Here is a 21,525-nt window from a genome sequence, read left to right as displayed (position 1 = left end):
ATCTAACGTCTGTCCTATGCAGAAGCCGAATCCAGCCAGGAAATCAAACCGTGGAAGTGTTTGGATGTGGGATTGATCATTTAAAGTACTAGTGTGTGTACTGTACATTTGGCGACAGTGTTCTGGCTTGGACATTTCATGAAAACAATCATCCTCGACATTGGATGAGCAAATCAAAACACCTGGATACAAAGGGGTTGACACCATGACCTTTGACTGGTATAAGCCATTGGCTGGCCTAGCCAAAGCAAGACGAAAAATTTACAAAAACCATGTATTTTTGTATGCAAGTGATAGAAAACATGAAATGAGTTCTGCTTCTTCTTCCAACTCCGGCACATGAATGCCAACAGGTCATAGAAAACGATAACTAACTGATCTGGGTGCTTCCAGGGAGTACATGAATGGGGTTTGACAGGATAATAACACGCAGTCCCTGCCAGTCCCAATCTTGAGCCTGACGGAGTGCGAGGCACTTGGCTCGGTCAGATCCAAATGGGGACCGGTTGTGACCGGTCTGACCCCGGTTACACCTTATAGTGACCTTTGACCTGCTCCGGTCCTGGCTCTCCACCTGCTCTGCTGCCTGGGTTCCGGAACACTCCGCCCTGGGGCCCAGAACGAGTCAATCAGAATGAGGAAGAGCCGCAGCGTGCTGTCGGTGAACGGAGAAGAGGTGAGAAGGTGAACGTACCAGTAAACATACTGTACAGTATGCCCACACATGGTGTGTGTGTGTGTGTGTGTGTGTGTGTGTGTGTGTGTGTGTGTGTGTGTGTGTGTGTGTGTGTGTGTGTGTGTGTGTGTGTGTGTGTGTGTGTGTGTGTGTGTGTGTGTGTGTGTGTGTGTGTGTGTGTGTGTGTGTGTGTGTGTGTGTGTGTGTGCGTGATTGTTTGTTTGTTTGTTTGTTTGTTTGTTTGTTTGTTTGTTTGTTTGTTTGTTTGTTTGTTTGTTTGTTTGCATGCATGTGTTTGTCTGAGCATGGATTCAGGGTTTGTGTGAGCATGGATTCAGTGGATGCAGAGCTTGTGTGAGCATGGATTCAGTGGATGCAGAGCTATATGCATGCACAGTATATCGTAGATATGGGTATGCTTAGGTATGTGCATACAAACGTATGTCCGTCCGTGCGTTCAATCCATGCATGCATGTGTGATCGATCCTACATTGTAAAATTGAGAGTGAGACGTTTCTGAGGAACAAATGTACACCATTTCATTCCATTTCTGTGCTCTCAGAGTTAAATTAAAGGGCCTGCTAACCTGATGCTTGCGACCCCAACACATTTAAGCGCCCTAGTTCCTGACCTATGAAGATTTGTCCGTGTCAAGAAGACCAATGTATTAGGCTTGACACAAATGTCTTAGTCTTGGCAGAAAATAGCAGACCTACAAGCTCACAGCGTGTTGCATCCGCAACGCGCTGTGAGCTTGTAGTTCAGCTATTCCCGACGTGCAAAGTATGAATCTAATCGGTCTTCAGTCAGCAGTACACCCTGAATAATCATTAATTCTCCAGTGTCCTCTCACTTGGTGTGAGCCACTTAGCGAGCCACTGTGATCACAGTCCTTTTTCCTATGGGATCCAGGGATCAAGCACCATGTGCTTTTCAACAACTTCCAACCTGGCATCCCTATTTTGAGCATGCCACTATAGGCGGAAAATGTAACGCAAATAAAATACATTACCAGAAAATGTTACAAAATGTCAAATATTTCACTTTAGTTAGAAGCCAAGGAATATAAAAAATAGCAACAATCACTGATCTGCAATCTGCACTGAACGCATCGCGATGTGTCCCCATCGTAAATGATGGCACTATAAATTGGCACTTAAGTGGTTTACGGGTGACATTGTGGATGAAATACGGAAAGGCTCTAATAGAATACAGAAATACAGAGAGACTATATTATTCGTTCTGCAGAGTACGTGTCCATGTATTGGTGTGTGTAGTGTATGTGTGTGTGTGTGTGTGTGTGCCTGTGCCTGTGTGAGCATCTCACATCTGGGTCTGGAGTCTGGACGACATCAAACGCAGCATGGAGGCAACCAACACGGCACTGTTGCCTAGCAACTGCTGCCATTCCCCCAGTGTTTTGTTGCTACGGTACTGCAGTGCAGATCAGCCTCGTAGAGAGCTCAGTCTGTGGAGGCCTTATCCCAGACACACGCACGTACACACACACACACACACACACACACACACACACACACACACACACACACACACACACACACACACACACACACACACACACACACACACACACACACACACACACACACAGACACACACCATTACATCAGCTGTGTGCAATCACCTCATTCTGACCTACCAGATGATCAGATTGGGCTGCTGAGGTGATTAACTGAGTGGACGAAAATAAACAAACAAATAAACATTTAATATTATGAACCATTATTGGTTAATAATATTAAATGCCCTTGCTGCTCCCCAGACAGTCACAGAATGTATCATACCTTATTATTGACCCAATCTTTGTTAGATTTTAGCATAACATTATTTATTTATCTTCTATTCTTGTATTATTCAGATTATCGAGCCTAGATAATAAGATGTAAAAGCTCTCACTGTCACTGGTTGATCACCCCAGCCCAGGAAAACAGCTAAAGGTAATGTGTGCCTGAAAAGGTTGTCCAGGGAGGGCCTGCTGCATATATGCAGCTGATGTTTTCTGCACGTATTGTATGTGTTTATTCTCTTTTCTACGCCATTCTTTTAGCCGTGTGAGTATGTGCAAGCATGTGGCTCATCAGCCCTTATGAAACAGAGATGGGACATAATGTCCAGTCTGACTCTGGACTAGTGTAAAACTATCAGTTGCACCAGCATTTCAATGGGTACAAATGAAACATGGAAACATCAGCCAATGTGATACATTAGACAAGATGCCATGAATTTAAAATCATACATCTAACCGTACTTTGTTGTACTACGGTGTTGCACGTCTTGTGAGCTTGTACATTTGGCTTTAAAAACAAAAAACAAAAAAAATCTTTGAAACCTTTTGCCTATAATGATATGAACCAAAATAGGTTTACCCTTTAAGGAAATGTTTTACTATATGTATTTGTATTTACAGTAACTACCCTCTTTTCCTTGATGTCCCTCCGCCTGACAGGGTCAAGACACAGGTACAGAAGGTGGTGGGGAGAAGGCGGAGTCATCTAGCTACAGCCGCTCCTATACGTCGGGAGCCACGTTAGGGGCGGAGCTACGCAGGGGGAGAAGCCGAAGACTCTCTTCTAGTCTTCAGGTATTGATGGAGCAGGTTCAGGAATAAGCAGCGGGTCATCAATATGTCCGTACATGAACGTGCCCGTGGCAAAGACTTGGGGCTCCATTTTCATCACCACTAAACCCCTTATCCCTAAACTACTTTGCCTTTTTTTTTTTTACTATTTTGCAAAACATTTTTGAATAGTTAATATAGCCAGTCCACAAGCTCACAACGTGTCAATGTAGATTGGCTAGTTGAACTATTCAAAATAATGTTTTTCAAAATAGTAAAAAAGGCAAAGAAGTTTAGGGATAAGGGGTTTAGCGGTGACGAAAATGGAACCCTATGTCTTGTTCGTGGCTAATGTTACATTTTGTTACATTTTATTTATTTATTTTTTATCCCACGATTTTGTAACCCAGTTTTCTTTTCACCCAGTGCCAATTATCTAATGTAATCCTGGGTGCTACACTTCCTCTGCCAACCTGGGGGGGCAGCGGACTGACCTCATGCCTCCTTCTATGCATGAGGAGTCCAAGCTGCTTCTTTTCACCTGACAGAGGGGAATTTCCCCGGCCGGATGTAGCGCGTGGAAGGGACACGTTATTCCGACCAGTTCCTTTCCCCTCCATCAGGCGCCCCGGCTGGCCAGGGGGAGGTAGTTTTAGAGACCAGGATTACTGCATGTTTTTGTGAGGGTATCTACCCTAGGGGACACGGGGAGAACATGCAAACTCCACACAGAAAGGCCCTTTCGCCAACCCCCGCCTCGGGTATGGGCACTGATGACGCGGAGGAGGGAACACGCCGCCAGTGCCCACAGCGTCCCCAGCGGGAATCGAACCCAGGACCTTCTAGCTGTGAGGCGACAGCACTACCAACTGTGCCACCGTGCCCCTCATTTTGTTACATTTTAGACATAAGATACACTTACTGAATGTCAGTTTCTAGATTTTCTTCAGAATAGGTGGTTCTCAAAAGTTGTATTTGCTAGGACCCCTTAACTCTAACTGAGCGTGTACAAATAATTGTGATACCCCTGACATGTGACCTGGCAGGTGCCCTGCTGGCTCCGCCCCCGAGACCGCACGCGCTCACCAGAGGTGCAGAGCAACGCGTCTCGACCCACAACGCTTCCACTGCGCATACCGCCACGCATCTCCATCACACATGCAGACGCCGATGGGTATGACACACACACACACACACACACACACACACACACACACACACACACACACACACACACACACACACACACACACACACACACACACACACACACACACACACAGCCTATACCAAAAAAAGTTGCATTATACAGTAGTCTCTCCCTCCTCTATAGTTATTTTTTGCCTTGGTATTTAACGAAGAAAATTACTTCCTCAATGCTGATATGATATGGGGGGCTGTGAAGCCTCAATAATCCAGGTATAGTGGAGCAGTTATGAGAGCGTAACTTATTGGCAGTTGTAGCGAGAGTGATACATACAGGGAGTTGGGATTTGGAAGAGGGTAAAGACTAAAGAGTGATACATACAGGGAGTTGTAGCGAGAGTGATACATACAGGGAGTTGTAGCGAGAGTGATACATACAGGGAGTTGTAGCGAGAGTGATACATACAGGGAGTTGTAGCGAGAGTGATACATACAGGGAGTTGTAGCGAGAGTGATACATACAGGGAGTTGTAGCGAGAGTGATACTGTACATACAGGGAGTTGTAGCGAGAGTGATACATACAGGGAGTTGTAGCGAGAGTGATACATACAGGGAGTTGTAGCGAGAGTGATACATGCAGGGAGTTGGGATTTGGAAGAGGGTAAAGAGTGATACATACAGGGAGTTGTAGAAAGAGTGATACATACAGGGAGTTGTAGTGAGAGTGATACATGCAGGGAGTTGGGATTTGGAAGAGGGTGAAGAGAGCCACATTCAAATACTGTGTATGCATCCTATTCTTCCTTTGTTCTAGATGTGAAGTGGAAAACGGAGCGACCCCGGCTCACACCCCCGTGGGACAGAGCCCAGGACTCACCCTACACACCTCCTTCCCTCAGGGCCAGAGACGAGAGTCTTTCCTCTACCGCTCCGACTCCGATTACGACATGTCCCCCAAGACCGTCTCGCGGAACTCCCTGGCGAGTGAGGGGTAAGACACAGGGGAAGAGAGAGAGAGAGCATTCATGACACTATGCCTGTGTACCGATCCACAGATGGAGCATTATTATTTCATTTTTCAATTATTGCTTTGGCTCTCTTTGACTCCATCCCCTCTCTTCCCATCTCTCTGTCTCTCAGGCACACAGCAGAGGACTTCATCGTCACACCCTTTGCTCAAGTGAGTTTCGCATACAGTACAGAGTATACAGTACATTACTGTGGGACCTATGACATTATACCAACTGGATGTGCTCACAAATATAAATGTGTCCAATGTACAGGCCTGTGATTCAAACTCTATGGTCTCCTGAGTATATAAATGTAAGCCATCATCTTAACTACTAAGCCAAAGGGAATTCCCTATGACCCGGGGGGGATATTTGATATTACACTCACCCCCCTTTTGATCTCCTTCCACCGGGAGACGCGATCTGGGTCCCAGCACGTCCGGGATTCGGACCTGAGTCTCTCGTGTGGAAAGCCAACATCATAACCACTATACAGGCTGTTGACCTATAGTAGTGACACCTTTGTTGTTCTCATGGTCAGTATCATGTCAGTATACAGTATTACCATGGTCAATATCATGGTCTGTATTATGGTCAGCATTATGGTCAGTATAATGGTCAGTATAATGGTCAGTATAATGTTAGTATCATGGTCATTATCATGGTCAGTATCATGGTCATTATCTAGCTAGTTTGCGAAATCTCATCATTATAAATTTTAATTCAGGAGAATCAAGATCAACTCCCATTTTAGCAAATTTGCTCTGACACTGACTCTGTCATGGCACTCACTGTCTATAATAATGAATCGAGTGAATATTAAGTGAATATTATTGACTTGTGCCAGTGCATGTGCCAGTAACTGTCATTCCATGACATGTTGGGGTGCTCAATGGAAATTATGACACTGGCTACGTTTACATGAAGGGTGATCATTCCGAATAAATACTTCAGAATAAAATACATCCGATGTAATGTTTTTTGCCACGAGTTTACATGGGAAATGGTCATTCCGAATGAGTGTTTATATGGAGAAGTGATAGAAGACATGATACATGTTAATTCACGTGAAACTACGCCATCTGTTGGACACATAAAATATAGGCAGTTCATTCATTGTGACTTTCAGACGAAAGACGACACTTTGAAATCCCATCATTTCATTCCGCAGTAGTTTTGAGGCTGCTGCTTGGATAAGGACGGACATACTATGTTTACCGTCTTTTTTTCCCCACCTGCTGCGGCTCCCCTTCTCCGCTGGGAAGGTGATCATCTCGTTTTTATGTGTAGCCTACTTTATTATCTACAGCACGGCCAGGGCACGCAACACACTGATTATTATTGTATCGGGTCGCTCGTTATTTTTGAGAGAGAGAGAGAGAGAGAGAGAGAGAGAGAGAGAGAGAGAGAGAGTGTGAGAGAGAGACCGTTGAACACACACACACACACACACACACACACACACACAAAATGCACGAAATAACGCGCTCTATGTGCAAACTCCTCAGCGCGCCTTGGATATGAGGCTTATGAGCGCCTTGGAGTTGGAGCGCAATGGAAATGAGCATGCTCAGAAAGACCAGAATTAATTTACATCCGAAGCAGTGTATACATGAGTCCAATTTTCTTTCAATCGCATTGAACATCGGAGTAATCCGGCCAGTGACATCGGAATGGTTTTTAGATCGCATCGAGCGTTTTCATTCGGATGTAAGTTTTTGTAGGTGTTTACATAACAACGTTTAATACGATTTAACTTCTATTCGGAATGAAAAGGGGATTTAACTGCTCATGTAAACGTAGCCAATGGCAGTTGCTAGTAGGCCTAATCTACTTTTTAAATTGAAACCATTTAAGACATGCTGACATTAATTCTCCTTTGAAAAACAAAGCACAAAATAGAAATATAAAAGTTCCTTTGCTGGTTTCTTTTCTATATATTTTAATGAATTAAAATGAATGAATTTAATGAATTAAATAATAGTTAGCTAAAAAGGGGCTCTCCACAGAGTGCACGTCTCTCGCTTTATAATGTGTTATGATGATTATTGCTAGTACTTTATCTAATTAAAGATTATATAATGGATTATGGGTATGTTTATAATGCATTGAAGGTATACAGGCCTATAGTTACTAAAGTGGTTTTGGAGATGTGCTCTATAGAGACCCCTCCGCATGTGATTTAAAATTGGAGTTGATTGGACGTTGCTTCATCATATGACATTACTACCCTATTATGTTATACTATCTACATCAGCAGAAGTGAGCCATATCCTATTTTAAAATTGGCTAATGTGGACCGTACGGCTGGCGTAGACGTCAAGGCTGCTAAGCCTGACAGTGTCGTCGGGGGGTTGAGTCCCGTTCTCAACGACCTTTGCTGCATGTCACTCCCCATCTCTCTCGCCCCATTTCCTTTCAGACTATTTACACTACGAAATAAAGGCAGGAAAAGCTCCCCTAAAAATATCTTTAAAAGAAAATGGTCTAATGCAATGGTCATGTCACTATGATTTAGACATAACTATAATTTAAACAAGCCAGGCACAGATCTGACCGCTATGCACATGGTCATGTGAATATGTAACGCCCAGGATTCAAACCCGGATCTCCCGTGTGGAAAGCCAACATCTCTATAGCTATAGAATTCTCTATACTATCTATAGAGTCTATAGCTCTGCCTCTGGGGAGATATTAGACTTTTAGGTCATCAGGCTGAGGTTGTGAGACACTCTGCTACACTGTAAGAGTCTGTCTTTTGTTGTACTCCCTGCATTTTATTGTATTTCCTACCACTGCGTGTTGTTTTGTAACACAGTTTGTAAAAATTGTTAAGCCTACATACATTTATTATTATTTTATTATTATATTCTCCTATAGGTTCTGGCCAGTTTACGATCAGTGCGGAGCAACTTCACCCTTCTTGCCAATGTTTCCACGCCAGTCAAGTCAGTACCAATTTTCTATCCCCAATAGTCTGCCACTGACTAGATTAACATGTGTTAATACTTGATCTAAGTAGTTCTTACAGTGATACAGTCAAAACAAGTATTGCCAGTTTTATTATGGATGAAAAGTATTGAACCACTATTTCCTGTATCATTACAAGCAGGCATGGCATAATGCTTGAACGCTCATGTAAAGTTTCAGTAATATCGCTGTGTTTTTGTATTACATTGTGGTATAGTTATCACTATGTTCTTTTTGTTTGACAAATGTTTCTTATTGTGTCACTGCTGCTTATCCAAAGACCACTTTTGTGTAGCAATACTTACTGTTATGACTCTGAGAGAGGTTTATGCTTTACTTATTTATTTCTCAATTTTATTTGTTTCTGATATATCTCTTCAATTTACGATTTACAATTACATTTAGGCATTTCGTAGACACTCTTAATCCAGAGACATTTACAGTAAGCAAGAACAACACAAGGTAATGCATCAAATGCATAGAAATAGTCATCAAGGATCACAATTTCTATGCATTTGAGTTGATGTATTATTACCTCGTGTTGTTCTTGCTTACTGTACAGTAAGTTGCTCTGGACATAGGCCTTCTATGTCTTAATGAAACCACACTGTGCTATTGTGTCCCCAGAAGGTCTCCCCTGAGTGGGGTGTCTTCCAGTCCCAGGCCAGCCCTGTCTGAGCAGCACTACCAGCAGCTGGCTGCGGAAACCTTAGAAGAACTGGACTGGTGCCTGGACCAGTTGGAGACCATTCAAACACACCGCTCTGTCAGCGACATGGCTTCCAACAAGGTACTGAGTGCCCACTGCCCACCACCACCACCAGCACATATCAAACACAAAAATGAAACGGATGAATCTGATGTCATTGTGTGAAATGTATTGTACGGTATAACCAAGCTTATACTGTAATCTTAAACCTTTAGGCTACTCACATTTAACAAAAATTGCAAGCGCATATTACATAATTGTCTGCACTTCCAGCCTGACTTTATTGTGTAGGCTATGCCTTTTGGAAAAACAAATTTTTTGTATGTGCCAAGTGCAATGTGAGCTATTGGGCAACTGCAATAGTGTATCGGATGTTTATTTGACAACAGACTATATGATGATGGCATGATGTTGCTCTAGCTGTATTTCTTTGTTGATGTGTATGTATTTGTGGAGTAACCAGCTAACCTAACCTAACCAACCTAGCCTTGGTACCCAGGCTTTTATTTTCATTCGCATTCGGCTCAAAGAATGAATGCCTGGGGAAACGAGCCACGTTTCCTGGTCTAGGACGGAGTGGGAGTGAACTACAGTGCGGAGGGGCGTCGCTCGAAAATTGGTGACGTCCGTGTTGTCTGCTGTTTTCTACCAGGACGGGCGCTCAGATCGGTGAACCAATATGATTCAACACATTGCTCCCGGCGGTGCCCGCCCCTCTATACCAGAAATCACGGTGGCTGGGCCAGGCTAAACCTAACCTAACCTGCCACAACCCAAGTATAAAATTCCAGGCTATGTTGTATTGTTCCGTTCATGTAAAGTCACTGTTGAGCTGCCAGTGGTGCAGCACTGGGGTCTGTCTGTAAATGTACCAGCCCTACACTGTGGTGTTCAACACCGGGCTGTACGTCCCCCTAATCTATGTGTTGTCCCACTCTCTGCTGCAGTTCAAGAGGATGCTGAGCAGGGAGCTGTCCCACCTGTCAGAGATGAGTCGCTCAGGCAACCAGGTGTCAGAATACATCTCTAGCACCTTCCTGGGTGAGTTGACTGGTATAAAGGCTACCATGCATAACATGATGTCAACCGCCTGCTGGCCTAGCGGTCCAGGCACATACCACATGCAGGCTCTAATGCAGCCTGATGGCACGTCACAGCTTTACAATTTACAATTCAGGTATTTAGCAGACGCTCTTAACCCATTTAGGACTACGGCCGTTTCTAAAAACGCCTAAATACTGAGCTAAGTTTTCAGAAATGTTCAAATTTGTACTTTTCATTCAAACATTTCAAAAATGTTATGTTGCTAGGCTATATACTGTACATACAAGAACCCCAAAAGGTGATCCTGTCCTGAAGGGGTAAGTTTGAGTTTGGGTTTGAGTCCCGATCCCGACGACCCTTATTACTGCATGTGTAGCAGTGGCTCACAACCTCAGCCTAAAAGTCTAATATCTCCCCCGAGTCATAGGGAATTCCCTTTTATTTGGCTTTTGTGGTTAAGATGTTGGCTTTTTTGGCCCCAAAAATATATAAATAAAAACCAAAACATGGTTTTTCTATGGTGGCTGTGTGAGGCCCAATGTGCTGTGAAGTGTGAATTGACAAAAGGCCACAAGGCTATTTTAGAAAATACATGCACAGTTTTGACTAGTAGACTGCATGTGTCATGAACTGTGGTGATTTGTTATTGTGTACTTTTATTTTGAAGTGTTTCCTGTTGTCCTTGTACCCTTTTGTTACTTCTGTTGTCTCACCCTCCCTGTGATTACTAGTTTTCTCCACCTGTGTCCTGTTAGTCTCTGAGCCAATCCCTATGTTGATTATCACCTGTGTTTGGTTTGTCCTACTTAAACCCTCTGTTCCTTTTGTTCCCTGTATACTGCTAGAGTACTAGTGTAGCTGTTGTTATGTAGCAGTTTCCAGTTCTGTGTGTTTCCTGCTTTGTCCTCTGCTTTTGTCTGTGCTTGGGTCCAACACCTGCCTGTCCCAAACTGTGACAGCATGGCATTCAGAAATGTCTGCAAATGAAGATAGCTTGACAATGGGTGAAGTTGTCCTTTAACACTGGACAGAGAGCCAGTGGAGTGAGGCCAAATAATAATGTGGTTGTGCTTTTCCTTTTTTGTTACTGGTGTGGAGGCACGGGCAGCTGCATTTTAAACGCGTTGCAGGATCAGGATGACTGGATCAATGACCACATACAGAGACTTACAATAATCATCAAGCCTTGATGGTATATGAGAGCATGAATTACCCTAGAGATATATACTTATAATCTGAAGATGTGAAGAGCTGGTTTTGACTACAGAGCTAACATATTTATCAAATTTGAAGGCGCTAAAAATGCCCCACAAGCAGATGTTGGAGCTTAGCAGGCCCGACAGGAAAGGCTTGAGAACAGTGTTGCCAGTTTTTTGCGCCAAAAATAAACAATCTTTGAAAACAAGCCCAAGAGAAGCGAGCTCACAACATTTCCCTGGCATAAAATATTTTCAGATGGGAGTCCGCAGACAATACATTAATGTATATTAATTTGCAGTTCCTTGACATAAAAGGTGTGAAGGCCACTGGTTTAAACAATTTGGAAATAAGCAACTAAACTTTAAAAACAAACCCCAAAAAACATCACCCGCAACTATCAATATTTACAAGCAACTTTACACGTGTGCGTGCACTGTGTGTGCGTGTTTGTGTGTGATCCCAAAAATCTCTAGACAAGCAGAATGAAGTGGAGCTCCCATCTCCAACTCTGAAGGACAAGTCGATGAGTCGTATCAGTGGAGTGAGGAAGCTATCTCACAGCTCCAGCCTTTCCAACACATCAGTGCCTCGTTTTGGGGTAAACACAGACCAAGAGGATGAGCTGGCCAAGGTCTGTCTGTCTGTCTGTCTCTCTCTTCTCCTCCCTCTCACTGTTTCTCATTTCTCTTCCTTTCTGACTGTTTCCCTCTCTCACACATTGTGTGTGTATGTGTGTGTGTGTGTGTGTGTGTGTGTGTGTGTGTGTGTGTGTGCACGCATGCGCACACGTGTGTGTGTGTGTGTGTGTGTGTGTGTGTGTGTGTGTGTGTGCGTAGGAGCTGGAGGATCTGGATAAGTGGAGCTTCAATATCTTCAGGATAGCAGAGCTCTCCAACAGCAGACCTCTAAGCTGCATCATGTACGCCATATTCCAGGTAAATACAATTAGGTGTGTGTGTGTGTGTGTGTGTGTGTGTGTGTGTGTGTGTGTGTGTGTGCGTGTGTGCGTGTGTGCGTGCGTGCGTGCGTGCTCCTGCCTGCCTGTATGTGTGATTCTGTTAAAGAGAGTGGGCAGCCTCTCCTCCCCACTTTCAATGTTGAGAAAGTAGACAGCGGGGGTGCAGGACATAATATGCCTTTACTGGGCTGCATTCAAGACACTTGCCTTGTGTCTGACACCTGACTTGTGTCTGAACACAGCTTTGATGGATGTGTTCTGCCCCCTTCCCCCATCAAACAAAATGTTTGTTCAAACCATATGGGCTTTCATTGGAAATACATTGGAGCGGCCATTAAACACATACACAAGACAGATAGGTGTCTTGAACGCAGCCCAGTAAGGGCAAATGTCGACCCCACCCACTCACCTCCGCCCCACCCCCTCCTGGTGCTGCGGCCATCTTGGAAACTAAACACAATATAAACAATTGGAGAGGGGTGGGGCCGAGAAAGTCCCTTATTCCCCGTAAATTTTCCCCATAGACTTTTCAAAAATATGTTTACGCCGCAGACAAAGCCAACTCGGCTCGTGACAAATCATGACTGAAACAAATTAAAAGGCAGGGTACAACACTTTTTTTTTTTCTTTTTTTCTTACTAATTATTTGATCGGCCCAAAACATTGTTTTTATTGTCATGATTTGTCACGAGCCGAGTTGGCTTTGTCTGCCCTTTACGACCAGTGAGCTTGCCAAGGCGAAATCCACAGTGAGGGAGGGCAAGAGTGCTGGGCCAGATGGCATACCCCCAGAGGTCCTAAAGAACTGTGACCTTGATGACCTCACCCTGGAGTTTTGCAACCTGTCACTAATGAACAACAAACAGCCTGAAATATGGTCTCTGTCCAACATCATTCCAGTGCCTAAAGCTGGGGACCTCTCAAAGCCAGACATCTACCGAGGCATCAGCCTGACTTGTATCACTGCAAAGATTTACAACAGAATGATACTAAACAGGATACGGCACTTGCATGGAGGGCCCTGAATGGCATGACCAGTGTATGGAACTCCAATCTCCCCCGACAAATCAAACTCAGCTTCTTCTACGCAACAGTGGAGTCTGTTCTCCTATACGGCAGTGAATGCTGGACCCTGAAGCCAACCCTGCAGAAGTCCCTTGACGGGTGCTACACCAGAATGCTGCGTGCAGTGCTTAACATCAGCATGACTGTACATGTCACTAACAAGACTCTGTATGAGGGATTACCAAGAGTGAGCCAGAAAATAGCAGCCAGAAGAATGAGACTAGCAGGACACTGCCAAAGGCATCAAGAACTGCCAGCCAGCAAACTGGTGCTCTGGGAACCAACACACGGGCATCGATCACGAGGATGCCCCACGCTAACATACGTGGATGTACTCAAGAGCGATGCAGGAGCGCAAAGTACCAACGAACTGGCCGGATGTATGGAGAACCGGGATGACTGGAAACGACGATGGAGTTATTTATTTAACGTCTTTAAATAAATAATACTTTTTGAAAAGTCTATGAGGAAAATGAATGGGGAACTCTCTTCCGGGGCTCTCGTCGTCATGAATGGGGGTGGGACTGCAACCCTCAGGGAGAGCCAGTGGTGGAAAAAGTACTCAAATTTTTTCTTAAGTAAAAGTATCGATACTGCCCAGGCCGTAGCGTAACGGTCTGGGCACCGGACTGGTGATCCAGTCGCGGTGTGCCGCGGGTTCGACTCCCGGACCCGACACGGCCTTTACCGCATGTCATCCCCCCATCTCTCTCCCGTTTCCTGTCAGCCTACTGTCTGTCCCTTAAGAAATCAATAAAAGGCGTAAGCCGCAAAAAAAATATCTTAAAAAAAAAAAAAAAAGTATCGATACTGCTATATAGAAATACTTTGTAAGTAAAAGTCCGTAATTCAAAATGTACAAAATACAATACAAAATTACAAAAAATACAGTACAAAATCTACCAAAAGTAGAAAGTACTTATTATGCAGAATGTCCCATTTCACAAGTTTTCAAATGCCTAAAATGTATAAAAATCGACAAGCTCACAATGAATCCTGGAGAAGCAGAGGGCTGATCATGTCACCTGACATGTTATAAAATAGTTTTTTGTACAAGTGACCTACAAACTGCTGTTTAATACGTACATAATTATAAGAAAGAGGGAAACATATCAAATATTGAGCCATATATCAAACAAATGAACACAAAGCGTGTTCTCAAAATAAAGTCTCAGTCTACCGCTGTCTTTTGTGCAAGTTAAAAACATCACATAGAGTAGCAGTTGATATTAAATATTTATGACATTTGTAGGAATGGAATGTTCACGCACGTCGTATACACATTGCCAAGTGACAGTGTCAGAGTAATGGCGATCTAATCGTGTTAGACTGGCGGTGGCACCTGTAGCATTGGTGACAGGACGCAGTGTCTGTTCAGCAGCCTGTGCCTATCAGAACTGTCCAATAGTCTGTTCCTTCAGCATTTGATCGCCTGCCTGACAGTACACCAGCGTTGACAGATGGTGGTTGGGCTGGTAAGTGTTTTTGATCATCCACTTAGACTTGGCTACCCGTACACCCCAGAGACACAAAAAGGGGGGGGCAAAAGTCTTTGTGTTGTTATAGGAACCTTTTTTTGACATTAACCATCTGAACCCTAGCATACCTAATTTGAGGGATCTACATATACTCAAAACGCCTAGCACTGCGAGGCACTGTCGCTGCGAGGCATTGTCACTTGTGACTTGAGCTTGTAGATTTCACCAAAGACGTTTGGTGTAAGGTAAAAAAAACACACTTGTGCTGCTTGGCTCCTTTCTTTCTTCTATGAATTCAACAAAAGTTGTTACAAGATGTATTCATATCGGCCACATAAAATGACGCACTAAATGACGTCTTACGTCGTCATTTAGTGCCCTATAAACAAACATTAAAATCCATAAACTTTGCTGGGAAACGTTTTACGTCATAAGTGCTCTAAACAAAAATCCCTCAGCTATGCACTGACTCATTGATTGGCCTGCTGTGCACTTTCAGGAGCGAGATTTGATGAAGACGTTCCGTATCCCGGTCGACACCTTTGTGACCTATGTGATGACCCTGGAGGACCATTACCATGGCAACGTAGCATACCACAACAGCCTGCATGCAGCTGATGTCACCCAGTCCACACACGTCCTTCTCTCAACGCCTGCCCTGGATGTAGGTGTACTGCACACACCCGTGTGTGCCTTATATGGGCATGCTCATATAATGGGCACAATGGCATCACAATATCAATATACTGTGTATGGCCATAAAAGGAAGGAGAGAGGAGATCCCCACACCGTTTTAAAAGCTCCCAAACTTTATTGACAACATAGCGGAAAGATAATACAACGTTTCGGCCTCAGGGGCCTTCGTCAGGTCACCTGACTCCTCTCTCCTTTCTTAGTTACTTTTTTGGATCCTGCACCCGTTGAAAAACCATATGGCCATAAAAGGGACATGTGCAGACAGACAGATACAGAATACAGATATATCCATATAAGGGCATAAAAGGGACACAGAGATACAGACAGATTGACGGGTGCAACGGGTACTCTGACTGACAACAGGTACGATGGGTATGGCACAATCGTCTGACTTGCTTAATTTCCGACCGGTCAGTCTTTAATTAATTAAAACGCCACGTCAAACATCAAGTGAGAAATAAATAAGTCAGTGTTAAAGTGTACTACATGGGCCAGTGTTAGTGTGTACTAAACTTAACAAACCTACCCACTACTTTACTACAGTGTAGTGAGTATACATTTAATAAGTCATTAATAGTGTAGTGACTACACTATGTTACACTAAGTGCTAAATGCCTTGAGTGTGAATGAGAACTATCGGCTCAAGCAAGAGCAGGTGTATGAAATCACAAATTTGCGCTTTCTTTTATTCATTCTGTCACTATACCCCGGTATGTACTCCACCCTCACTCTGTCACTACCCCTGTGTGTACTCCACCCTCACTCTGTCACTACCCCTGTGTGTACTCCACCCTCACTCTGTCACTACCCCTGTGTGTACTCCACCCTCACTCTGTCACTACCCCTGTGTGTACTCCACCCTCACTCTGTCACTACCCCTGTGTGTGTACTCCACCCTCACTCTGTCACTACCCCTGTGTGTGTACTCCACCCTCACTCTGTCACTGTGTGTACTCCACCCTCACTCTGTCACTGTGTGTACTCCACCCTCACTCTGTCACTACCCCGGTATGTACTCCACCCTCACTCTGTCACTACCCCTATGTACTCCACCCTCACTCTGTCACTACCCCTGTGTGTGTACTCCACCCTCACTCTGTCACTAACCCTGTGTGTACTCCACCCTCACTCTGTCACTACCCCTGTGTGTACTCCACCCTCACTCTGTCACTACCCCTATGTACTCCACCCTCACTCTGTCACTACCCCTGTGTGTGTACTCCACCCTCACTCTGTCACTACCCCTGTGTGTACTCCACCCTCACTCTGTCACTACCCCTGTGTGTACTCCACCCTCACTCTGTCACTGTGTGTACTCCACCCTCACTCTGTCACTACCCCTGTGTGTACTCCACCCTCACTCTGTCACTGTGTGTACTCCACCCTCACTCTGTCACTACCCCTGTGTGTACTCCACCCTCACTCTGTCACTACCCCTGTGTGTGTACTCCACCCTCACTCTGTCACTACCCCTGTGTGTGTACTCCACCCTCACTCTGTCACTAACCCTGTGTGTACTCCACCCTCACTCTGTCACTAACCCTGTGTGTACTCCACCCTCACTCTGTCACTAACCCTGTGTGTACTCCACCCTCACTCTGTCACTACCCCTGTCTGTACTCCACCCTCACTCTGTCACTACCCCTGTGTGTGTACTCCACCCTCACTCTGTCACTACCCCTGTGTGTACTCCACCCTCACTCTGTCACTAACCCTGTGTGTACTCCACCCTCACTCTGTCACTACCCCTGTGTACTCCACCCTCAATCTGTCTCTCTAATCCCAGGCTGTGTTCACTGATCTGGAGATCCTTGCTGCTCTGTTCGCGGCAGCCATTCATGACGTAGATCATCCTGGGGTTTCCAACCAGTTCCTCATCAATACCAGTGAGTACATGCTCGAAACACACTCACGCACGCACACACACGGAAACTCACACCAGAAATACCTCAGACCTTTTCATGTCTCGGATTGACTTCATTGTCTTCCTCCCCATCTCAAATGATTCTGTCCCAGAGATTTCAATATAATAAAATAATCTAAATTGTACACGCAATAACAATTTATGGTGGACGCATTGCGGAGACATCATTGAAACATATTGTTCGACCGGTCACTCTAAAATGTTTTGAATTTCATTTATAGTGACATCAATCCTTGCCTCCTCCTTATCTTGACACTGCATTTTCAGTTCTTAGCTTTCTCCCTTTCCCTTTTCGTCACTGTGTCACAACAACATCATGTCATTCCCATGCATCTCAGACTCTGAGCTGGCCCTCATGTATAACGATGAGTCGGTCCTGGAGAACCATCACCTGGCTGTGGGCTTCAAGCTTCTGCACCAGGAAAACTGTGACATCTTTCAGAACCTCACCAAGCGACAGCGCCAGAGCCTCCGCAAGCTCGTCATCGACATGGTTAGAACTGTTCCTTTTTGACAGCACATTTTCAATTGGTTTGAGTCATATTTTATCTGCAATGTTTTAGTCTAGTTTTAGTCGACTGAATATCATAAGATTTTAGTCGACTAAATCTACAGTTGATTTTGTCAACAGAATTCTTTTTTCTGATTTACACTTGGCATTTTTAGAGCGCAACCAAACAGTCTAATCTAGTTTTTATTAGTTAAGCGAATTGTCAATTTAGTCTCAGGTTTAGTCATCATAGCTTAGTTCATATTTACTTTTCGTCAGTGAAAAAAGGTAGCCGACGACGATCGTCATCGTTTTAGTCGAAAAAGACATTGCTTAGAGCATCTTCAAATCGCAACCGCATCAGTTATCTTTGAGCTCAATTCAGGAAGACTTTTTACTGCAGAGTTTTGTATTACATTTCTATTTTAGGCTTTTAGTTGAGGCCGTCACCCAGAGCAACTCCTGTAGAACTTTCTAGATAGATGTAAACAGAAACAGTGCCCAGGCATTGTTACTGTGATCCTCAAAGATGATACATAGGGAAGTGCCAGTATAGGAATAATAATTTGTACCCATTTTTACTCAAGAAAAGTACTTTCCTCCTGAACTGATTCAGAGCTAATTCATTTTACAGGTATCTGTATACTTTCCACCTCTCTCAACGCTTGTTCCTGCTCTCTGTCTCCCTCTAGGTGTTGGCCACTGACATGTCAAAGCACATGACCCTGATGGCTGACCTGAAGACCATGGTGGAGACCAAGAAGGTGACAAGCTCCGGTGTATTACTCCTGGACCACTACACAGAACGCATACAGGTGACTGCTGTGATAAAGTTCTATTGATCTTATATGCAGTAATTTTGAAAACATGTCGTCGATTTTCAACACACCTCTGGTTCTTTCAGGATGCATACATACAGTACATGTACAGGCAATCATCTATGTTCTCTATCTATGCAATGATTTTATATATTTTGTCCTAACTTTGTGATCAATGCAAATACTGTATTGGATCCCAGTACGAAACTACACTGCACATAATTGTACATGCACAGAAGAACCTCAGATCCGTGACACGCCACCGAGTGTATCCGCATACATTACACCCGCATACATTACACACATGTTATTGAAAGTGTATGTGTGTGTGTGTGTGTGTGTGTGTGTGTGTTGTGTGTGTGTTGTGTGTGTGCGTTTATTTCTGCATGCGTTAATGTGAGAAGGTATTAAGGAACATGGTGCACTGTGCAGACTTGAGCAACCCTACCAAGTCTCTGCTGATCTACAGACAATGGACAGAGAGAATTATGGAGGAGTTCTTTAGGCAGGGGGACAAGGAAAGGGAGAAAGGCATGGAGATCAGTGCTATGTGTGACAAGCACACAGCCTCTGTGGAGAAGAATCAGGTAACATTTGTTTCTTGGTCTCTCACCCCTCCCCAACCCCCACACACAGTGTTTTCTTTCATACATGCATTCCATCATGTGTCTTCTTTAATATTCACTGAAGGAGGCTACAGGAATTACCATGGGTTTATCGTGAAATCTGCCAAATAGGTTGTATAAGGAAAAGTTTACATTTTGGCTCGAGGGTGGAGGCTACATCATGGGACCCCTCAAAACGTTTAGGGTTCATCCACCATGTTCAGCAAGTGTAGCCTACTCATCAAGTTTCTGACAATGCATCCATTAACCATTGGGGTCACTAAAATCAGTAGGATCATTCATATACTCTGGGTGGGAAGCATGAATTATGAGCTTAACAAGTATCATGGTTGATGAATGAATGACCAGACAGAAAAAAGTTAAACTTTTATGATCCCCACTACCTTGCCTGCCTCCTCTGCCCCCCCCCCCCTTTCTGGTGTAGGTGGGCTTCATCGACTACATCGTCCACCCACTGTGGGAGACGTGGGGTGACCTGGTGCACCCCGACGCCCAGGAGTTGCTGGACACGCTGGAGGAGAACAGGGAGTGGTACCAGGGCGCCATGCCCCAGTCGCCCTCGCCACCGCCGGACAAACACCTGCTGCAACGCGACCGCTTCCAGTTTGACCTGACGCTGGAGGACCTGGAGCACAACAACCACAACAACACGCACCTGCTGGGCAACGACGTGGACGGTGGCAGCAGGAGGGGGAGCGTGCTCAGACGGAACGCCAACTGCGACGACGCCGCGATGGAGGGAGACCACGCAGCGGACGAGGACTCCCGCGTGGAGGTCGAGGACGACGAGGAGAACCACAACGGACAACAGAACGGGGACGCCGGTGGTGAGGTCCAGGAGGAGGAGGAGGAAGGTGGTGGAGAGGAGCAGGATGAAGACTCGACGGGGCAGGAGGTGCAGGACGCAGAGGAAGGAGCAGACGAGGAGAAGGGAGACCGGGCGGACGAGTGCGAGATCACAGGAGAGAGGACAGATGACGAGAGGGAAGAAGGAGGGGAGGAGGAGGAAGAGAGGGAGGATGATGAGACGGGAGAGGAGAGGGACGAGGAGGTGAATGCAGAGGAGGTGGATGGAGATGAGAGCGTAGAGCAAGAAGAGGTGGAGGAGGAGCCTGGAGAGAACGAAGGAGGAGACACAGAAGAGAACGAAGGAGGAGACACAGAAGAGAATGATGGAAATGAGCAGGGGGGAGAAGTGACTGTGATGGAGGAGGAGAAAGGAGATGGAGGGGAGAGTGCAGAGAGGGAGGAGGGAGAGCAGGACGAGGCAGATGAAAATGGAGAACAGGAGGAGGGAGAGCAGGACGAGGCAGATGGAAATGGAGAACAGGAGGAGGGAGGAGAAGCTGAGGAGGATGAGAATTGTGACAATGAAACGGGAGAAGTGCAGGAGAATGAGGAAGACAGAGAGGAGGCAGAGGTGAAAGAGGAGGGTGAGACAGTAGAGGACGGCAATGAGGAGGTGGAGGCTGAAGACGAGGAAGGGAAAGAGGAGGAGGATGGTTAGTCACTCATGAACAACACGACTTACGAGACAAGAGAGAGTTTTGAAAAATGAGGCAGTCGGACTAAATACACAATAGTTATGGAAGGGTGAAGGAGAGAGGATTATGTGAGAGAGAAATGTAAGTACAGAATAACATTGTGCTAGTGGAAGACATGTAGATGTGGAATAAAGACCACCCATTCACCAGAGAATGCTTTTTTTCTCGGTCATACAGCATTTGTGCTGCTTATCCCAAGAGGTGCTTGGTGGGAAGTCTTTGTGTGCTGACTTATTGATGTCACCTTTACCGCTAACGAACACGTTGAGAGTTGCTGAAGATGTGAATTCCAGCGACAACAACCACAACAAAAGGAGATTTTGCATATGCCTGCCTGGACAGCCAGATGTTGCACTGTATGTACGTAACTACAACAACTCCGAGCAGGTTTTTCCCAGGAATTTTGGCCCTGGTGAAAGATGAGCCTTCATCACCTATAGCATATGTACATTCACCACTGCCATAGATATATGGGGATGAAGGGAAACTGTTTTATCGACCTTTTGTAGCACCCTAGAATCTAAAACCTCACGAACATACATTCAAACAACAGCATGCCAAACCTATTTTTTTATTTCATGGACTACTCTCT

At 45.0% G+C, this 21,525-nt stretch overlaps 1 protein-coding gene across 1 annotated transcript; it reads left to right on the top strand.

Moving 5' to 3' along the window:
- Positions 1-634: 634 nt before the first annotated feature.
- On the top strand, positions 635-20,896 carry LOC310858264 (3',5'-cyclic-AMP phosphodiesterase 4C-like; the record flags this gene model as incomplete). The annotated part of the gene is made up of 17 exons (XM_083764370.1): positions 635-676; positions 3,144-3,278; positions 4,301-4,428; positions 5,216-5,392; positions 5,542-5,581; positions 8,292-8,359; positions 9,009-9,171; positions 10,038-10,131; positions 11,808-11,965; positions 12,171-12,269; positions 15,335-15,499; positions 17,318-17,417; positions 17,794-17,948; positions 18,638-18,760; positions 19,168-19,350; positions 19,814-20,584; positions 20,678-20,896. 17 exons carry the CDS (start codon positions 635-637, stop codon positions 20,894-20,896), a joined length of 2,820 nt encoding a protein of 939 aa, XP_083620496.1.
- Positions 20,897-21,525: the final 629 nt, after the last annotated feature.

The sequence above is a fragment of the Protomyctophum parallelum genome, assembly GCF_964188405.1.
Source record: "Protomyctophum parallelum genome assembly, chromosome: 5".
Lineage (NCBI taxonomy): Eukaryota > Metazoa > Chordata > Actinopteri > Myctophiformes > Myctophidae > Protomyctophum > Protomyctophum parallelum.
This window is presented reverse-complemented; position numbering and strand designations above follow the sequence as displayed.